Below are 18,516 nucleotides of genomic sequence, written 5' to 3'. Positions count from 1 at the left end.
ACATGAGACACAGAGGGAGCTGAGCTCAAATTGGGGGTGAGGGAGAAGAGGCTGAAACTCATCCTGGACCAAATCCCAGGACCCAAAGCCACTCTCCCCACCATCCCAATCCCAACCACATTCTTGCAAACTAGCAAATCTTTAAGGGGACTAATGCTTCAGGACCAGTCAGTTTCCCCAGGGGACCCTCTCCTTTCATTACCTCCCCACTCCTCCATCTCCCTGCTCCCCCACTGCACCTCCTGATCTCACTCCTGGAGCTCAGGAGAGCCTCAGGCCCAAACAGAAAGACAGAGTCTCTCACTCACCCATGTTCAGAGTGACCGTGATGATGTTCAGAGACATAGTTGAGTCCGTGATGCTGCTGAAGGACGACGACTGCAACACAGTGAGGCACAATGAGACGTCCCCCTGCTCCCTGGCCCAAGCACAGTCCCTGCCAGTTCTCGCGGCTCTCTGGTGCCCGCCGTCCCTCCTGCTCTCTGTACACCGTTCCTATGCTCCCCACTGTCCCTTCTATTCCCTGTAGTGCTGTCCCCATGCTCCCACCTCTGACCCCACCCCAGTCAAGGCAGGAAGCTCCACAAATGGACTGGTGGCTGCACCTCACACATTCCCACTGTGACTGGGACAAGAAAGGCCTTTGGTCCTAGCAGCAGCACTGACCCAGAAGGGTTTGTGGTACTTTCACCAGCAGATTCTCTGCACCTGGGCCAGGTTTGTAGTGACTGGAGATTCCACCAGCTGAGTTTCTGGGGGCCAGGGTGAGGCCTAACCCTCACATGGGAGTGGGGAGGGGCGTGCCGCAGGTACCAGAAAGCCCAGCCACAGCTTTGCAATTGCCCTCCCAAGAGATGTACCCGCTCAATGCGTGGGGCCTTTTGTTTCCGCCGGCGTCGCTTGTGCCTTCTCATCAGGCGGGAGGCGCTGCTCTGCTCTGTCGAGCTGCTTAACCTGCCGGCAAAGGAGACAGTCAGTGCCACTGCCTGCGAGGGTCAACAGAAGATGGGTCTGTCAGCAAGACAGCCACAAAGGAGGAGCAGGGTGAGAGAACACTGTGGGCCAGGACGGGGGGCAGCAACAAAGCTGTATGGGGAGCAGACAACTGTAATAGCAGAAGGGACTGCTGGTCGGGATTGAGGGCCACTAGCTGAGGGAAGAGCCCTGAAGGATGGAGCTGAGGTATCCCGATTTGGCATCTCCTTGGCACTAAGAGTGAAAGAGGTGCCCATGTTTCCCCAGGCCTCACGCCCTCCTACCTGCTGGTGGAGTCATCCTCATCCGAGTCGAAGAAGCTGGTGGTCTCCAATTCGCTGCTCATGAGAGTGGAAGAGCTCTCGTACCCGCCTAGGTCTCGGCGCCGCTCTCCTTTTGCCGTCCCATTCACTCTGGGTGCTGGGGGGAGAGAGAGAAGTCAGCACTCCTGGGAGATGCAGGGAGATATTGCTGCGGCAGAGCTGCATCCCAGCCTCCTGCAGGAGCACTAGTGGGCTCAGGGCTTCACAGGGCGGAATGTTGGGACTCAAAAGGAATGACAAGGGGAGGAACCTGGCCATCAAACACCACATCTTGGCATGAGGGGGCACTGTGCTGCCCTCCACTCTTTGACCATTCCCCATCTCTTCAGGGTTACAACTTCCCTGGCTCTTTAGATAATGGGGAAGGAGGTGGTGAGCCACTGGGAGCAAGGGTCGGAGCCACAACGATCCCTACAGAGTTAGGAAGGTTACTCAGAGATGGTCACTCTGGATGAGAGGCACCAGGCCGTGGGCAGTGAGTGTAATGCAGTGCCTGCCCACGCTGGGAACCACTCTCTCCTCCGTCTCAGCCTTTCACCGAATCATAGAATATCAGGGTTGGAAGGGACCTCTGGAGGTCATCTAGTCCAACCCGCTGCTCAGAGCAGGACCAATCCCTGGGAGGGTTTAGAGCCCAACACAGGTGCCTGTGAGCCCTGGACCTTCTGCAGCGCTGCCCCTTATAGACATGTCCTGCCTTAGGTGCTAGGAAACAGCCTCTCCCCAAGTGCAGCAATGGAGAGGTGCCTTGCCCAGTGGGGGACAGTCCCTGCCCACTGTGGTATCTAGGGGCAATGGGTGTTCTGCCCCTCCTGCCTCCCAAGACTCATGTCCAACACTTTGAGGTGACACATGGGTACACTAGGATCCGGGGGCCAGCTCACGGTCGTGGTATGAGACTGTCACATCCTTGGGATCCGGCTGCTCATGCTGGGGGATTTACCCTCACTGCTGCCCTGATTGCACAGCAGGAGTCAACACACAAGCTCTGCAGGGCAGGTCAACGGGCTCACCGTGCTCAGGCCCATCTTTCCGGCGAGGTCTCTCCCTCTGCGATGAAACCACTGAATCTGTCTCTGTCTCGTTATCCAGGTTCTCCCGACTCCCCCCGGTTTTGGGGCTGCAGAGGGGTGATACATCCAACAGAGAACTCAGTGGTTCCCCAAGGACATGAAGGGGCCCCCCTCACCTCCCGGCATTCCCTGCTCTGACATACACCAGTTATGCTGCACTTCTCAAGTCGTATTTCCTGTTATCCCCTCACTTTTGAAGCGGCATACCACGGCCACTAGATGACAGTTTCCACCCCTCTTTCTAGTGTGGGATTGGGACATGTGGGGTTTAGAGTGCACACAGCCTCAGCAAGGGACAGGGGAGTGGGGGTACAAGCTGAGTCCCACACTGGGATGGAGCTGGGAGGCAAGGCAGTTCAGGGAGCAGTTTCCCCACTCCCTGGCAAGCCCTCAGTGGTACCATTGTTAAAAGAAAAGGGAGATGGAAACATGTCATGTGTGATGGGCAAGGGGAGATCAAAGCAACAGCAGCAGGTGATGTGGGTCCTCTTGCTGCTTGCAGCATCCCCCTATCAAATGATCAAAGAACTCCAGTCCCAGCTCCACCATCCAAGGGACCCTGTCCTAGCACTCCATTCCTAGCCCCACTTCTGAAAGCTTGCATCCCTACCATGCCCCTACCCTTCCATCACTCTCCCCATCTTGGTTTGTGACAAATGGGATCACGTGGCCACTTCCGGCTCAGAGCTCACTTGACAGCCTGTCCTGGGGAAGCCCACTGAGATGCATCTCAACATGGCTTACTGGAAGGAGGGAGGCCTGGAGTCCCCAATGCCCCCGGTACGCTCCATGGAGGGTGGCAGCTCTGGCTGGTTATCGGCACAGACAGACCCCCCATCTGAGTGCGACCCCTCTGCAGACACCAGCTGGAGAGAGGAGAGAAAGGGAATGAAGCGGCTCAGGATCAGGGTGGGAGCCTCAGCGTGAGGGACATTTACAACTACACTGGTCTCAGGAGCAACTGGGGCTTCCATATCTCCAAACCCTAGGAGCTGGTGGGAGGGGGAGGGCTGGGCTATGCCCAACCCTGGAGCAGACTCCCAGTGTGCTTTCCATCCTGACTTTTCCAAGTACTCTGCAAACCCACTACCTTAGTCAGACCACCGGGTGTGGGCACCGCCCGTAACCTGCCCTGTGAAGGGCTCAGTGCCTTGCCCAGAGCAGAACTAAGCACCAGGACTTTGTGCTCTGCACAACATTGTATTAGACTGGCCATGAAGTAACCTACATTGTATGTATTTTGGGACAGCACCAAACAGAGCAAGGCCCCGATCTAGACTGGGGCCTCTGGGTACTATTGTAAACAACCACCCACCGCCTGAGCCCAGGCTCAGAGAATAGGATACAGTGCCTATCACCACCAAGGCACCAACACAAGCATACCCCGGCAGGGAGAACTGGCTGGCTCAGCAGGGTTGGGGAAAGGACAGAATGGTCTGTTTGAAGATGGCTCCAGCTGAGGTAGTTTCTAACTGGATATATCCCACCACACCGCTGCCAAGCTGTGTTTGAAAGTGGTTTAGCTGGCACCACATTTAAGCATGATTCCCAAACTTGGTCTGCAGGAGACGTAGGGACCTAGGTCACTAAATCAAATGCAGCTTAGGAGAGCAGTGATCAGAAGTCACTTTCCTACGAGGGCTGATCAACAGCCTCTGAGACAGAAAAACCAAGGCCATGTAGGCTAGGGAGAAAGCTACAAAGAGGAGCCAGCCAGAAGAGGCAGAAGCAGCCAAAGCAGGGACCATTGGTTCCTTGGAGAACTGTCTACAGTTTCCACTGGACTTTCTCTGCCCAGTGCTGACTGGCTGTTTGCTCCAACCTTCCCCCTTTCCTCAGTCTTCACCTCAGCATCACTCCTCCTACCCTCTTGTCTCCTCCTCTCTCTCTCCCCTTCCCCATCCCTCACTTCCCTTTAGCTGATCCCCTCAAACTAAACCAACCAAGAAAAGAAAAAAAAAATCACAGAACTAATGTGCCGTCTGCTGCCATCACACTGTCCCCTCTGCTTGTGTGTTCTAACCCTTCCTCTGTATGCTTTGTTTAGCCTGTACGGCCTTCAGGGCAGGGACTGCCTGCCTGTTCTGTGTTTGTACAGTGCCTAGCACCCTGGGGTCCTGGTCCACAGCTAGGGCTCCCAGGTACTGGAGCAATACAAACAATAAATAAAAAATGTTCCACGGTTTCCCCTTTCATTGCTGGGCTTGGCTGCCCCAAACATGTTTCCTACATGGCATGTTTCCTGTGCTGGAGAGCAAGGGGACTGGCAGTGGGTTCTCTCCAGGCCCAAAGAGAGGATTCTGACACTGTCCCTCAGTCTTGGCCCAGTGCAGCACTGGCCCTAGAACAGGAGCTGGTGCAAGTCTGGAGATGGGCTGAGCAAGAATGACAGGAGAGCTCGAAGCGAGAGGTACCAGGCCAAGCAAAGGCAGGCCCTGATCTTACTTGCTTGGACCACCTGGGCCCCAGTTCTTCTACTTATCACTAGCCATGGAAGGGAACAGGGCCTGATCATAGGACAAACAGGGAATACTCCACTGCAGGTAGACATACCTCTGGAGATCACAGTGCCGGAAAGATAACCAGGGGTGGAAGAGGAGGGACTTGGCTGGCAACTACCTGGGCTTTGCTTTCTTTCATACCATCATATCCTCTCTTTCCTGATGCAGCTGGGGAAAATCCACCTGCAGCTCTGCTTTCTGTCAGCGGAGGGCACTGCAGTTATTCAGAGAATTGAACAAAGTCTGGCTCCAATGAGCCCCCAGGCAAGCAAAAACCTTGTGGCAAAGGAAGGTGGGGTGAGATGCTGGGAGGCCCAGGAAAGTGAGACTGGTTATGCTGTGGGGTGGGCTCAGGATTAAATTGCCAGTACAAGAGAAGCGTCAGAGAATAGGTTCTGAAAATGGCACCCATGGCCCTCTCCATTTAGACGCTGTGGGAATGGGGCCACAGAAATAACTAGACAGACAGACAGGGGGATCCAGACAGTAATCTAACAGCACCAGGCCAGAACTCCCCCTCCCTTGTTGGGCGAGGGTCTGTCACTGCTTCGTAAGGCTCCTGCACTTTCCCTGCCTCTTAGCTGCCATGAAGGCTGCAGACTCAACCCCCCTGCTAAAATGAGCACTAGATTCCTGAAATAGCCTCACTCTAGCCTGTCTGGCTGCAGCAGAACAGACCACACAGCTCCCAAAGCTACCAACTGATGGGAAATCTTGGGGGAATAAGGGGGGGCATCAGAATGTCAGCTGCGCCCAGAGGGAGCCGAGTGCTACTGCCCACAACACACAAGGACTGAAAGCCACTGCTAAGTCCAGGTGTCTGACTGCCCCACAAGGAGTCCAATTAACTCAGGCCCCAGCTACAGCAGTATCACTTGCTAACCTGCCTGGGGCACTGAGAACACAGACTGGTTCTGTATAGATAGATCGGACCAAACTGTGTTATACCCATGATATGACTCTGCTCAGCCACAGGCCCTGAATCTGTCAGGGTGCAGGAGGGGAAGCCAGCTGCTGTGCATGCATAAGAGCCACATTTAGAAGTATGGCAAAGAAACTGAGTTGGGGAGCAGAGGGCTCGCAGCCTGCAGGCTCCATTGACCAAGCACATAAGAACAAAAGCAACTCGGAAGGGGAAGAGCAGAGCGGACAGATGCAGCTGCAATAAATACTGGAGAAGGATGAGAATTGGACAAGCTTGGCGCAGTGCAGGTGCCCAGAAAGCCACTAGAGGGAGAACTGCAAACTGTTCGGCAACAACTAAAAAAAGACCAACTGTTTGTGTGTCTGAGCCGGCAGAGAGGCCCCCATTCCCTGCACACACACACACACACACAAAGGATTCAACCCCAGTGACATGGGTGCCTTTTTCAGACGTACTCATAGCAGGGATAATGCATGTAGCATGCCCCGGACACCCAACTGGCTGATCTCCTGTTACCCTAACCTTACTGCTCCCTATCCTTCTTCCCCAACTGTCCTACCCCCACCACTGCCGTTTTGGTGCCCCTTGTCTGACAGTAAATGGTAAGCTCCTTAAGGCAGGGACTGCGTGTAATTTCTCTGCACTGGGAGGCATCAGCACGCATCCGGCCCAGGTCATTAGTGTCTGACGGTGGCTTCCATTTGCGGACCGCTGGGTGGCCCCTGGGAGATGAGCTGTTGGATTTCAGTTTAATTCCTAATAGGCAGATATTCACATCCCAACTAGCATCATCTGTAGCCTCGGCAGAGAGGGTAAGGGCTCAGCGAGCCATGGAGCCCGAACTCCCCTCGTGTCCCAAGATGGGGTCCCCTCCAGGACAAGGGGGAAGAGCATCTGCCTGGTGTGGGATGGAGGGAGAAGCTTGCCTGTGGCTGCCCAGACAGTACCTTCAGTCTTCACGACAGTCAAATCCAGTTCTCTTCTCCAGCACTTAAAACCCTTTGCTACAATCATCTGTGGTGGAACTTGGAAAATGAAACCTGGTGTCGGGGCACACTAGTTACCCTAGGCAGGCCAAGAGCAGAGCTCCAAGCAGCAGCTACACTAGGACGCAGTTACAAAAGGGTTTGATACATGTTCTTAACTATTGCATCCCCAGGACTGTCTCCTAGTAGTTGTGGGGAACGCAGAACAGACTTGCTCTAGGGTTCAGGACTAGGATGGGAAGTGGTACCCTCAGCCCAGACACTCAGGAGCTCAGCATGGTTTCAGTTCCTGCTACAGTTAGTGCCTCTTCAGTACAAAGCACAGCTGTCCCACTGCTCTATCTAGCACTGTACAATGGGAATGGTGATTTTCAGAGCTGCTGGTGGAGTCTGATGTAGAGATAGAGAGACAGACATCCAGCCAAGAGTCCTGCTTACCCAGGATACCACCCGGCCATTGAAACAGGGAAGCTTGGCATTATCATCTGAGATTTCTTCCTTCACGACCCTGTGGAAAAAAGAGACAGGACAGGTTAGCAACAAGGCTCAAAGCCTATGGTTAAGGTCACAGAAGGCAGCCTCTGGGTTGAGCCATCAGATCGGTCATGGGACAGGAGGAGATGAGAGGGGACAAGGAACTCTTGCTGTTCACAGAGGCACCCACGCTGGGCTGCACTGTCATTTCTGATCCCCCATGGCGCTGGCAGCAGAAAGCCCCACTGCAAGTTCAGAAAAACGGCCAATCGCAGGTTTGATGGAGTGGGGAAAACCTTAGACTCCAGCTGCTCAGCTATCTCAACAGAGCCCAGAAAACAGGGGGAGCAGAGAGATGCCTGGAGAGAAACAAATGGAGGGAAGTAACCAGGGCGCATAAAAATCGATAAATTAAATCATTTGAAAATTGGATTTGTTAAATTTAAATTAAATGCACTTAAAAAAACCTTTAAAAATATATTTGAAATTATGACCAGCTATGTTAAGGCCTAACATCACTATGATCAATGAAAATCACTTAAAATAAAGACATAATATGCTGCAAGAAGCCCTCCTCAAATTTTAAAGAGTTAAAGGGTGCGGGTTTTTGAATTACATACAGACTCAGGGGAAAAGATCTCTCTCTTCTGAGGTCCACTCAAGCTTTTTAAAGATGTCACAATGCCATGTATATGCCATGCATTAAGTATCCGGATCATGTACAGTATTGGCAATGGAGTCAATGCTGCTATCTTCATTTTTCCAAATGTAAGTACTTTCCGTTTCTGTTGTACAGGAAAGACGTTATTGTTGATTTCAGTTTAGCTAGCAGGTGCAGAGAATATTTGCTTCATTTGGCTTGGTTCATCAAAGTTGACAAACTGATTAGGAGTTGAAAAAGCAGGAAAGCTTGCTTTCCTCCGCCACTCTATAACTAAAATCCCAAGGGACACGAGGGCAGAGTTTCAAAGGTAATGAGGGACCTAAAGATGCAGAGAGGTACCTAGGTGGATTTTTAAAAGCACCTAGGCAGGGTAAGTGCCTAATTCCCATTGATTCAACTCTCGTTGATTTCAAAATCCCACTGAAGTGAAAGGGAGCAGGAAATGTTGTTACAATGAAAGCCTCACTTAATATTTTACATTTCAAATGCTGTAATTGGTTTCCCTTCTTTTCTGTTTTTTTAATAGAAAGTTAAAAAGTTGTACAGGTGTGTTCACCATGGTCTCCGTATACCAAAACCCAGGACTTGGTTAACACTGTTTAATGTGGGACAGTGACTGGGTTTTGACAACATCTTTGGCCCATACATTAATTTAGATTAAATACAACAGCACCTATGTGCAAACACCTTTGAAAGTTTGGCTTACAGTGACCAGAAACTATCTGCCACTTGGTTACCTACAGTTAACATTGCCTTCATTTAACAAATCAGTTTTAAATGCAAAACATGTTTTGATAACCTTACATAAAAAGAAAAAGTATCCAGCACATTTAAAGTGATTTTATTCAGCTAAAAAAACAATTTTAAAATGCTGGTTTTGAGCATTTTAAATTGCATTCTAATCTCCATCCAAATGTAGCTTGACACAAATCACACACAAGAAGTTAATCTAGTAAATAAGAAATGCATCATTTAACGTTTTCTAACATAAAAAATGTAAAAATTTAGATTCTGAACGTTAAGTTATATAATTGCTTAAATGAATGCATATGTGCATAGATATTATATACATAATTTAGTTAAAAGGCTATATTTCATTGCAAATCAATATGTTTTAACCAATGAGAATGAACCTTTCTTCAGTAAAAGAACTAAAAAGTACAAATGCAAAATAGGATTTAACTTGAGTCAGATTTTCTAGTTTTCTTATTTAAATCATGATTCAGATTAGTGATTTAAATCACTCCACTCTGGAAGAAACTATTACAGCAAAGCAGGAAGGCCCAAAACAAGGACCATGTCAGCCCCGTCCCAGGTGTCTAATGGCTGCCCCTAATTTATAGAAAATAAAACTGGATGCAGCTGTCTTCCCTGGACTGCGACCCATCATCCCAGCATGTAATGCAACCTGGTCACTTATATCAAGGCAGAGCACACTGAGACATGTGAACATAGGTGCTTAGATAACTGCCAAAATTAGGGCAGCAAACCTCATTTACACTCTTAAAGCATCAACCAAAGGTAAATGGACAATGCTACGTGCCAAAATCTGGGGAACAGGCTCTGCCCCACCCTGCCAGCAACATCAGCTGCTCCATTCAGTGCCACAGGCTCCCATTAAGGGAGTCACCGAATGAAACCAAACAGATTTCAAGATCACCACTGGTTGTCAACACACAATTGTCATGATCCCTTCCCAAGGCAGAGAAACAATGGTGCCTAAGGGGCTAGGGGAGGAAGAGAAGAGATGCAGCATCTCAATTCCACAACAGCACAGAAGGCAATGTCCCTTGGGTACAAAGGAAGGTATATCCACAGATCGGGAGGGCAAGAACACTTAGCACTCAGAGCAGATTAATCCTTCCTCCTCCAAGGTGTAGCCAACCCAAGGTCACATCAAGGCAGCAGCAAACCCAGGATTAAAACTCTGCCAGCCTAATGCTCCTTCCTGTAGCCTGTGCAGTTTTCCACTGACACTTTCAGCATGGCTCTGATCCATAGAGCAAGTGTCAAATGCTGGCACATTGCTGAGGAGACACCAGTCTCTTTCAGCACCCAGGCCAGCCTGTCTCACTTGCTAGAAGGCTCCCCCAACAACCCCTCCTTGCCTGGCAGCACTAACGTCCACTCAGACTGACACAGGCAGCCTGGACTCCATCCAGTTCCTAGAGAGCTCCAGGCAGAGCCAGTTCCCAGTACAGTCTGTAGCTTCCTGAGGGGCACAGAGCCCAAAATGCAGGCAAAGGGGGCAGTGCTACCCACAGGCAGGGACAAAGTGACCAACAGCCAGGAAGGGATTGAACAGCTGCACAGGAGCGATAGGGGAGACCCCACAATTTCATATGGCATGTCCCACCAGGGATCTGCTCCCCATGTTCCACAGAGAAACAGAAGTAACACAGTTGCTCCAGGACAGGAACAGGCCTTTCAGGATTCACATTGGTGCTGGGAACAGATTTCTTCCCCAGTGCATGGACAAGCTCCTCCCAATCTACTCCTCTAACTTCCCTCCATAACCTGCTCCTAGCATGCATGTTGCATTATTTATCATGTATTCACCACCAGGATTCCAGTGTGCAATGAATACATATTTACAATCCCAGAGGAAAGCCTGATAGCAGTGAGCTAGTCAGACACATGCTGAGCAAGACCATCCCCCCCCAACCCTCCCAGTTCTGCCGAAGCCTGTCAATCCTGTCAGCACAGCTCCCCAAGCTATTCTAGCCCTAGCCTCTCCACTCCATAGATCTGCTGATGCCTCTCAATCCTGAGCTAAGATCCTCTGCCCCTCTACGCCTCACGCTACCCCAGGTCAGTCACACCTGAGCTGGGAGCCTCCCATGCGGGTAATGCCACATCTGTTCTCGATAGGTTGCACAGGACAACCCTGGAGGAAGCCATGGAGAGGAACAGGGCCACATACCTCCTGGGGCCAAATCCTCAGCTGGTGAGGTTCTTCCTCCAGGGTTCCCAAAGCACCAGGTAAGACTGAAAGTGGCTTTTCATTTTCGACTCTCTAAGGACCCTTCTACCTAGAGACAGCCATGGCAGCCCTGTGGAGCCCAGCAGGCTGCCAGGCCAAGGCTGATCCCAGGAGAACTACCCCTGGTTTGCTGTGCACAAGGCAGGCTGGCCTCACATCTGCAAGGGTTTAACAGACCCACTAGGTTTGGGTAGCTCTGGAGCATGCCGAGAAATGATATCCTCTCCCACCCGATGAGAACTCCTAGCTATTATTGGGCAGCCCTAATCCTGCCCAACTGAGCATGGCATGGGCCACATGACACAGAGCAGACTGCAATGGCTCTGCAACCCACGGAGATTATCGAGCCCAGCAGTCAACAGGGCTGGGAAACTGCTCCAGATGAGATCTGTATTCTTCACAGGCCATCATCCCCGAAGAGCGACCTACGTGGTGTGTGGTCAGTACGTGACAGCACAGACCCAGGTGTGAGAGGACTGAAGATACCCTGGCCCTCAGTGGGCTACAACAGCACATTGCATTGCCTTCTGCAGCAATCTGCCATGCACAAACTGCACCCACTGTACCTCAGCCTGACCCATAGGCACACGAAGCGCAGCAGCCATGGGCAGAGCAGCACACCACACGCAAACTGCACACAGCGCCTGGCCCCTGGGCAGTGTTCCTCACACTGCCTCACTCCTCTGTGCTGCATTTTCCAACAAAGGGACCTGCGGGAAGGAGGAGGGATCCGGGGAGGCAGGGTGAGTGGGCGGATGATTCAGGCTCCATCCCCCAGTGACATGGAGGCGGATTGTACATGGAGCCAGGCTGGGGGAGGGGGGACACTTCTACGGCCGCAGGAGTCAGGGTTGGGTTTGCTGGGTATTCGTGAAACAGTTGTCTGCAGAGACGCTCACACAAGTAACACATCTGCTCCCATGCTGGTGGGGGAGGGGCAGAGGCAGCCTGTGAGGAGAGGGAGTCGAGGAAGACAGCTCAGGCCCTCATCAGACCCCTACCCTCCTGCAGCCTTCTCCTTCCTCCCCAACACCACCCTCCAGGCTGCACCCTCCACCAGCAGAGGTGACCAAGCAGGGAATTTCCTGCAGGCTAGTAGCTCTGGGGCAGAAAGGCTGGGATTTATCACTCCATTGATGAGAGGAGAGCAGAGTGTCCTCCAGAGAGATCCAGTCCCAGGCTCATAAGCACAGGGGATTTCATATATTACAGCAGGATGGATGGGGGTGAGGGGAAGGTAGCAGGAATGGGGCAGGGGGAGAGGAGGCAGCTGAAATCAAACACATACTTGGAGACTGCTGGCCTGCGTCCCTGATGGAGCCCCTGGGCTCCAGAGCCACTTCCAGTTAGCCTTGAACGCAGCTGCTTGAGTCCTAGCCTCTCCCATTTCCCTGCAGTGCCTCCGCCTGGCACAGCAGGGCTGGCTATGGGGGAGCTATGGGAGTCACTCCAGCCCAGGGCTCTCCTAGGCAGGGCCCACTGGTTACGGGGATGCGCAGGAAAGCTAATGCATCTGGCAACAGAGAGAGATTCAGTGGGAAGGAGAAACCCCGAAGCATTCGAGAAGCCTGGGGGTGAGAGTAGCTAGCTCTGGATTTGCAGTTTTGAGCTGCGTATGCAGCAATATCCTGGGGCACAAGGGGACAGACTCCCTCCAGAGCATCTCTGGGATGACTCCACCCAGAATCGGGTATTCTTCTGAAGCCTCATTATCAGAAAGATAATGACAAACTGAAGGAAGTTCAGAGAAAAGCCATAGAAATTATCAAGAGCACACGGGGACTCACTTACTGGGGAAGAGATCAGAAATCCAAAATCCACATCGTTTAGGGGGTGGGGAAGAGGTTGAGAAGGGAAGACGGGGCAATAATTCGATCACCCAAGCATCTGAGGCATGTAAATACCAAGGATGGAAAGGAATTCCTCAGAGTAAGGCAGGGAGCTAGCTAGGAGATTCAATTCAGCAATGGCAGTTTCAGGCTGAAGATCAGGAAACACTTCAGAATAGTGAGATTAGAAGGGTTTTTTGTTTTGTTTTGTTTTAATGTAAGGAAATTCATAGGCAAAAAGCTTAATTTAGTTTAAGGAAAAACCCCTCACAGAACAGTGGCATTTTCTCAAATATCAGATAGGCAAGAACTCAGTGTTGAGCGCAACCTTACATTACAAAACCCCAAACATCAGAAAGCAAGGTGCACAGCTTAGATCCTCCACATAACATTAACTCTGCCCCAATATGCAAACTCACCGAACAACTGAAAACCAGAAGATGATCCTGTCCTTTAACACCACCACCACATGCTTCAGTGACTAAAAAAACCGAAATGTGATTTAGCTCTCCACATCTATAGCATAGGCTCTTTAGGGCAGGAACCAGGTCTGGTCTCTCAAGCACCATGCAGGTTAATGATGCTGAATAACTAGAGTAACTGTGCATTAATACCAAAATATTGCAGCCCTTATCACTACAGATAAATCCTCCTCAGTTTCTTCTGCAAAGCCAAATGCTGTTGCCAAAAAGAAACAGGCTGTGACATCTCTTTACCAGAAGAGATCACCTAATGAGGACAACTATGTAGGGCAATTCCTGAAAAAAGATGGCATTTCAAACGTCAAATGTCCTCAGAGATCAAGCCCAGACATAAAATGCTGTTGTACGTGGGTTATCACCCTCTGAAAGACTGGATCCCAAATCAGGGCGCTTGCATGCCAGCGATCATACTTGTGTGTCAGATACAGAGGCCCTCATCTCCAGGGGCAAACTACATGTATCAGATAGGCTTAGGGAATTCGAGAAGTCTGCAGTCATAAACCAGGGGCTTCCTGGTGTCAATCATAAACTCCATCAATACGTCTTCACCCCACGTGCATCAGCAGGTGCATGATGGTGTATGGGATGGAAGGGACCAGGACAGAGATAAGGCTGTTTTGTTGACTGACTGCATTTTCAGGTAACATTTGTATTCCTTGAAAGAGCAACCTTCTCTCTGAAGGGTCTTCCACTTAAGCAACTGAGACAACCTCCAACTAAACTACATTTTATGGCTGGGAGACACACATGCACTAAGTCTGTAAGGCATGCTGCGGTGAGAAGGGCTCTAGGAGCACAAGATGAGATTGTCACCTTTCCTTCAAACTCCTTTCCCAAGCCCCCACGAGCAATATCTTCCTTGACATTCCAATTTCATCGCACAAGGAGCTTACAGACTCAACTGCACTCCAGCTCCTTTGAGCCTTCCCTCTCAGAAGGCAGTATGCTGTACCCCGGCTGTCCTCAAGTGTCTCTATCACCTGGTCCCAATGTGCTGCTGAGAACTTCATCACACAACTGCCTTCGTTTGAGGTTTTTGGGAAGCAAGGATTGTAAAGCAAATGATCTGCTAAACTGGGACCCTACCATAACACAGTGCCATAGCAGGGACCGGTCATCTGTTTTCCTGCATAAGTCATAAAGTGAATTGTACAAAGAGTCTTCAGAGACCATGTTTTGTTTCATTGCTTGCTCACAGAGGCAGCAGGGAAAGCCACACCCAGGAACTAAAGCACATCACCAGGCCCTGCCATTTTTGGCCTGCCAACTCAACAGTCTCACCACCTGGTGCTCCTATTACTAAGGGAAGTAATGGAATCAGTGAAGGAGCAAAAGACTGGACATGCACATATCCAGCTGTAACAACTTCCCTCCCATGCCCTCTCAGATATGCTGTATTAAAAAGGAATTACAGTGGGGAAGTTCTGTGGCCTGTTTTATACAGGTGATCACACTAGATGATCACAATGGTCACTTGTGACCTTGGACTCTAAGGAATCAGTCATGCAGAATTTTTTCCAGTAAGGCTACTCATGGCCATGACTCCTTCAAACTGAGAACAGGCAAAGGGGGTGTGAAATTCTCCCCAGCCTAAGGAGCTGAGCACTTCAATGAAGCCTTGGTCATTCATTGTTCCTTCGTCACTGCTGGACAGGTTCTTTATAGTTCCCTGTTCCTAACGAGCTCTTTTGGCTCGCGCCACATCACTGCAGTCATGAGGCCTTGTCAAGGCACCTATTATTATACTGCAATATAGTGTAAAAGGTCCTGGTTAGGGATCGGGGCCACAACAAACTAGGCATCGTACACACAATAAGATGGTTCCTGTTATGATTTCTCTGCCCTAGACAGACACTCAAGCCTTAGAAAGGCCCTTTCAATGATTAGAAAAGAAACCAGCTCAGGCCCTATGTCCCAAAGCTGGAGTTGGCAGAGACATTCAGCTCCTGCTGGATTCGTGCTCAGTGAAGAGGGCACTCACTTCCACGCCATCCCACCCCACCCAGGACTGAGTGTTGATCCAGCCCAGGGATGCGGAAGGAACAGGATTTGGAAATGACCAACTGACCTCAGAGGCCTGTCTAGCACCAACTAAACTAAGCATGAGGCCCAGAAATCAAATTAAGCCAAAGATCCACAGTGGTCTCTCCCACCTGGATCTCTAGGATCTGCCGAGTAACCATCTGGCTGTAGGTGCTGCCCTGCAAACAAGCACCACAGACCTTTCAGTCTAAACAGACACAGGAAGCTGGGGAGAAAACTGCAGGAGACACAGAGGCATTTCCACATTAATTAATTTTGCCCTGCCCAGCAGACACCTCTGGCATCCACCCCCACAACAATGTTCAGAGAAGCCATCAAAGGAGCCATTCTCCAGGCCTCTGAAGGTTCAAAGCCACTTTCATTTCCTCTGGCTGGGGCAAAAGGAAACACCCCAACTAAAAATAAACCCATCTCCCCACTCCTGTAATCCAAGCAGCTTCAACTTATTGGGGCAGAATAAGCTAGTCTACAGTGTCAGCCACAAGGATAGCAGATAAGCCTAAGGGACCACACTGGGGGAATGAATGAAGGGCCTCTGTGTAAAAAACTCCCTTTAGACAAATTCAGGAAACTTTGGGCAAGTCAGCAGACATAGCAACACACTCAGGACTGAAAGCTGGGCTCCTGCTGAGGGAAAACTGGTTCAGAGAAGCTGCAACGGAAAGGAGATGGATGTATTTCAGGGTGGGCTAAGCACTATCCAAAGGTGGCTTTTAAGATTCATCCTAATGGTGGGAATGGCAAGCAAAAACAAGGGGCCTGGCCAACGGGGGGGAAGAGCTCAGTGGTTTGAGCATTGGCCTGCTAAATCCAGGGTTGTGAGTTCAATCCTTGAGGAGGCCATTTAGGGATCTGGGATAAAAATCAGTACTTGGTCCTGCTAGTGAAGGCAGGGGGCTGGACTCAATGACCTGTCAAGGTCCCTTCCAGTTTTAGGAGATAGGTATATCTCCTATTATTATTATTTATTTATTTTTTATTATTATTAACAGTGCTGCTCAGCTCCATTTGGATCCAAGCAGCTGGGAGACACCACAGCAATACCAAAGATACGAACATAGGGATTAAGCACACTGTACAGCACCCATCACTGTAATACCTGGATGTCAACTCCCCTTGCAACACTTGCTGACAGACAAGAGAAGGAACTCACCAACATACCAACTAACTATCCAACAGCAATTGCCAGCTTGATGATCTGATGGTGTCAAGCAGAACAGAGCTCAGCTCCCACTGGAATGCTCAGGAAAAGGCAGGGACTAGCCAGTGAGATGGAAGGAAAGATCTACTGGGCCAATGGCAGAAGCTAACTCAGTGGTTACAACGAATCCGGTGTACTTCACATTCTTATTTAGTATCTCGTTAATGACGTCGTTAGTATCTCTATGGAAGCCCTGCAGTTCTACCAATACTCACTGTTTTCCAGGCTGCCTGAGAACGTAACACGCTCTCTGTTCTCACCTGCAGGGCCTGGGACCTGACAGGGGTTAAAATGAGAAACCAGGAAAACATCAAAGCAAGGAGGTGCAAAGAGCCCCTCAAAGATGTGGAGGGATACGGCACCAAAGGCATCGGAGACCCCCACCACTGCCAGCTTGTGTAGTGTGGCAGACAGGGATGAGAAGAGCAATGAGCCCCTGTCTGTGCAATGGAGCAGGCGGGACGAGGCCCTTCCTCCTTGGCCTTTGGAGGAGAGAAGCCCAGCCAGCCCTAGCTCTTTCTCAACAGCAGGAAAAGCTCCTGCAAAAAAATGCTGATGCTGTGGAATGTGCTGGGTTAGCAGAACAGCTCATTCCTGGAAAAGCATCAACACAGCGGGAGAGCAAGGAGGGAGAAGGGGGAATCTGAGCAACTCAACCTCCACACCTGGGGAACAAGGGAGTCACCACAAAACAATTTGCTCACCAGCACCCCCTTCTCCTGGCCTCTCCACACAACAGGCCCAGCACAGTCCCTTTGTTCTCAGCCCATATTACTGGGCCAGTCAACAGTGCAGCCTCTTTGCAGAGCAGAACTGGTAGGCACAAAACCAGGCAGACACCTCCAATCACGTCTGAGTCCTGGGCAGACATTTGTTGAGAGAAGGATAAATATTCATTGGATTTATTCCCCCACACCACATGAACAATTGGTTTGCGTTTAACAACAGGTCTGTCTGGGGCGGGGGGGACAATAAAATTGCCTCTGACTGTATCCTGGCCTCATGTCACCGACCTAAGTTCCATCTAAGCTTCGCAGCTGCATAGCAGCCTATTTACCACCGCTCAGGCACTCAGGGAGAGTGCCTCTCCCCGCTGGCCCCAGCCCAGCCACAGACCTGCTGTGGCCGGGAGAGAGGTACCCCTCCCCCGGCCCCAACCCTGTCCAGCCCTTGGAGAGGTGCCCCTCTCCGAGGTCCAACCCAGCCCAGCCTCAAATCTGTTGCAGTCAGGGAAGAGGTGCCTATCCTGCAGCCCCAGCCGCGGAGCTGCCGAGGAGGAGAGAGGCACCTCTTTCCTCCCCACTCCCCCAGCCCAGGTTCTGCTACAGGGAGAGAGAGCTGGGCAGGAATCCTATCTCCCCACCATAGCCTCAGGGCAGCCTGCATCCCAAACCCCTCATCCCCTGCCTCACTCCAGAGCCCACACCCCCAGCCAGAGCCCTCACCATCTGCACCCCAACCCTCTGCCCCAGCCCTGAGCCCCCTCCCACGTTCTGGACCCATCGTCCCCCCCTCGCCACATGAATTTTGTTATGTGCACCAATACAGAGGTGGTGTGTGACACATCACCTCCATATTGGTGCACATAAAATTCTTTCTGCACATGCATGGGAAAAATTAGAGGGAAAACTGTCACCGACCACTGCATACTGCCCTCTCACTGCCCCAACAGTTGAAGGGGGGGAGGGCGAAACCCAAACATGAGACACTCAGGATGAAGGAGAAGGCACGAACTTTCAAATCAGACTCCAGGTCGGAAGATTCCAGTAGTGTCAGCCCCCACGGCCTCCCACAGTGCAGTTGCCCAGAGGGGCTTGTAAAGCAAGGGCAGCGTGGGTGGGGTTGGGAGTTCTACCCATACGCCTCTGAGGCCAGGATGAGGATGACTCCATATGGTATGCTGGGCTGGACAACGGCAGGCAGTGCATCCACTGATGGGGCACCTCCGCTTCCTACAGTAAGGAAACGGCACTGGCTTCTGCTCATGTGGGACCAACCTCAAAGCTCCCTTCTTGGGCCTTGAGGGCAATTTCATTTGAAGCAGCATCTAAAAGACA

The 18,516-nt window shown here is 51.1% G+C and overlaps 1 protein-coding gene across 4 annotated transcripts in view; it reads right to left on the bottom strand.

Annotated features, from left to right (window-relative positions):
• Window positions 1–18,516, bottom strand: part of DVL3 (dishevelled segment polarity protein 3) — a 43,458-nt gene that overhangs the window by 9,337 nt on the left and 15,605 nt on the right. For 3 of the 4 annotated variants that reach the window (XM_030576677.1, XM_030576676.1, XM_030576678.1), the window contains exons 2-7: window positions 7,222–7,291; window positions 3,116–3,237; window positions 2,312–2,418; window positions 1,260–1,395; window positions 861–954; window positions 309–378 (exon numbers count right to left, since the gene is read on the bottom strand). In XM_030576677.1, the coding sequence (XP_030432537.1) occupies window positions 309–378; window positions 861–954; window positions 1,260–1,395; window positions 2,312–2,418; window positions 3,116–3,237; window positions 7,222–7,291 (599 nt within the window). Of the gene's footprint in view, window positions 1–308; window positions 379–860; window positions 955–1,259; window positions 1,396–2,311; window positions 2,419–2,992; window positions 3,081–3,115; window positions 3,238–7,221; window positions 7,292–18,516 lie in introns of those variants that run through there. The other variant, XM_030576680.1, reaches the window with a different exon arrangement.

This window comes from Gopherus evgoodei, chromosome 9, assembly GCF_007399415.2.
Source record: "Gopherus evgoodei ecotype Sinaloan lineage chromosome 9, rGopEvg1_v1.p, whole genome shotgun sequence".
NCBI lineage: Eukaryota > Metazoa > Chordata > Testudines > Testudinidae > Gopherus > Gopherus evgoodei.
This window is presented reverse-complemented; position numbering and strand designations above follow the sequence as displayed.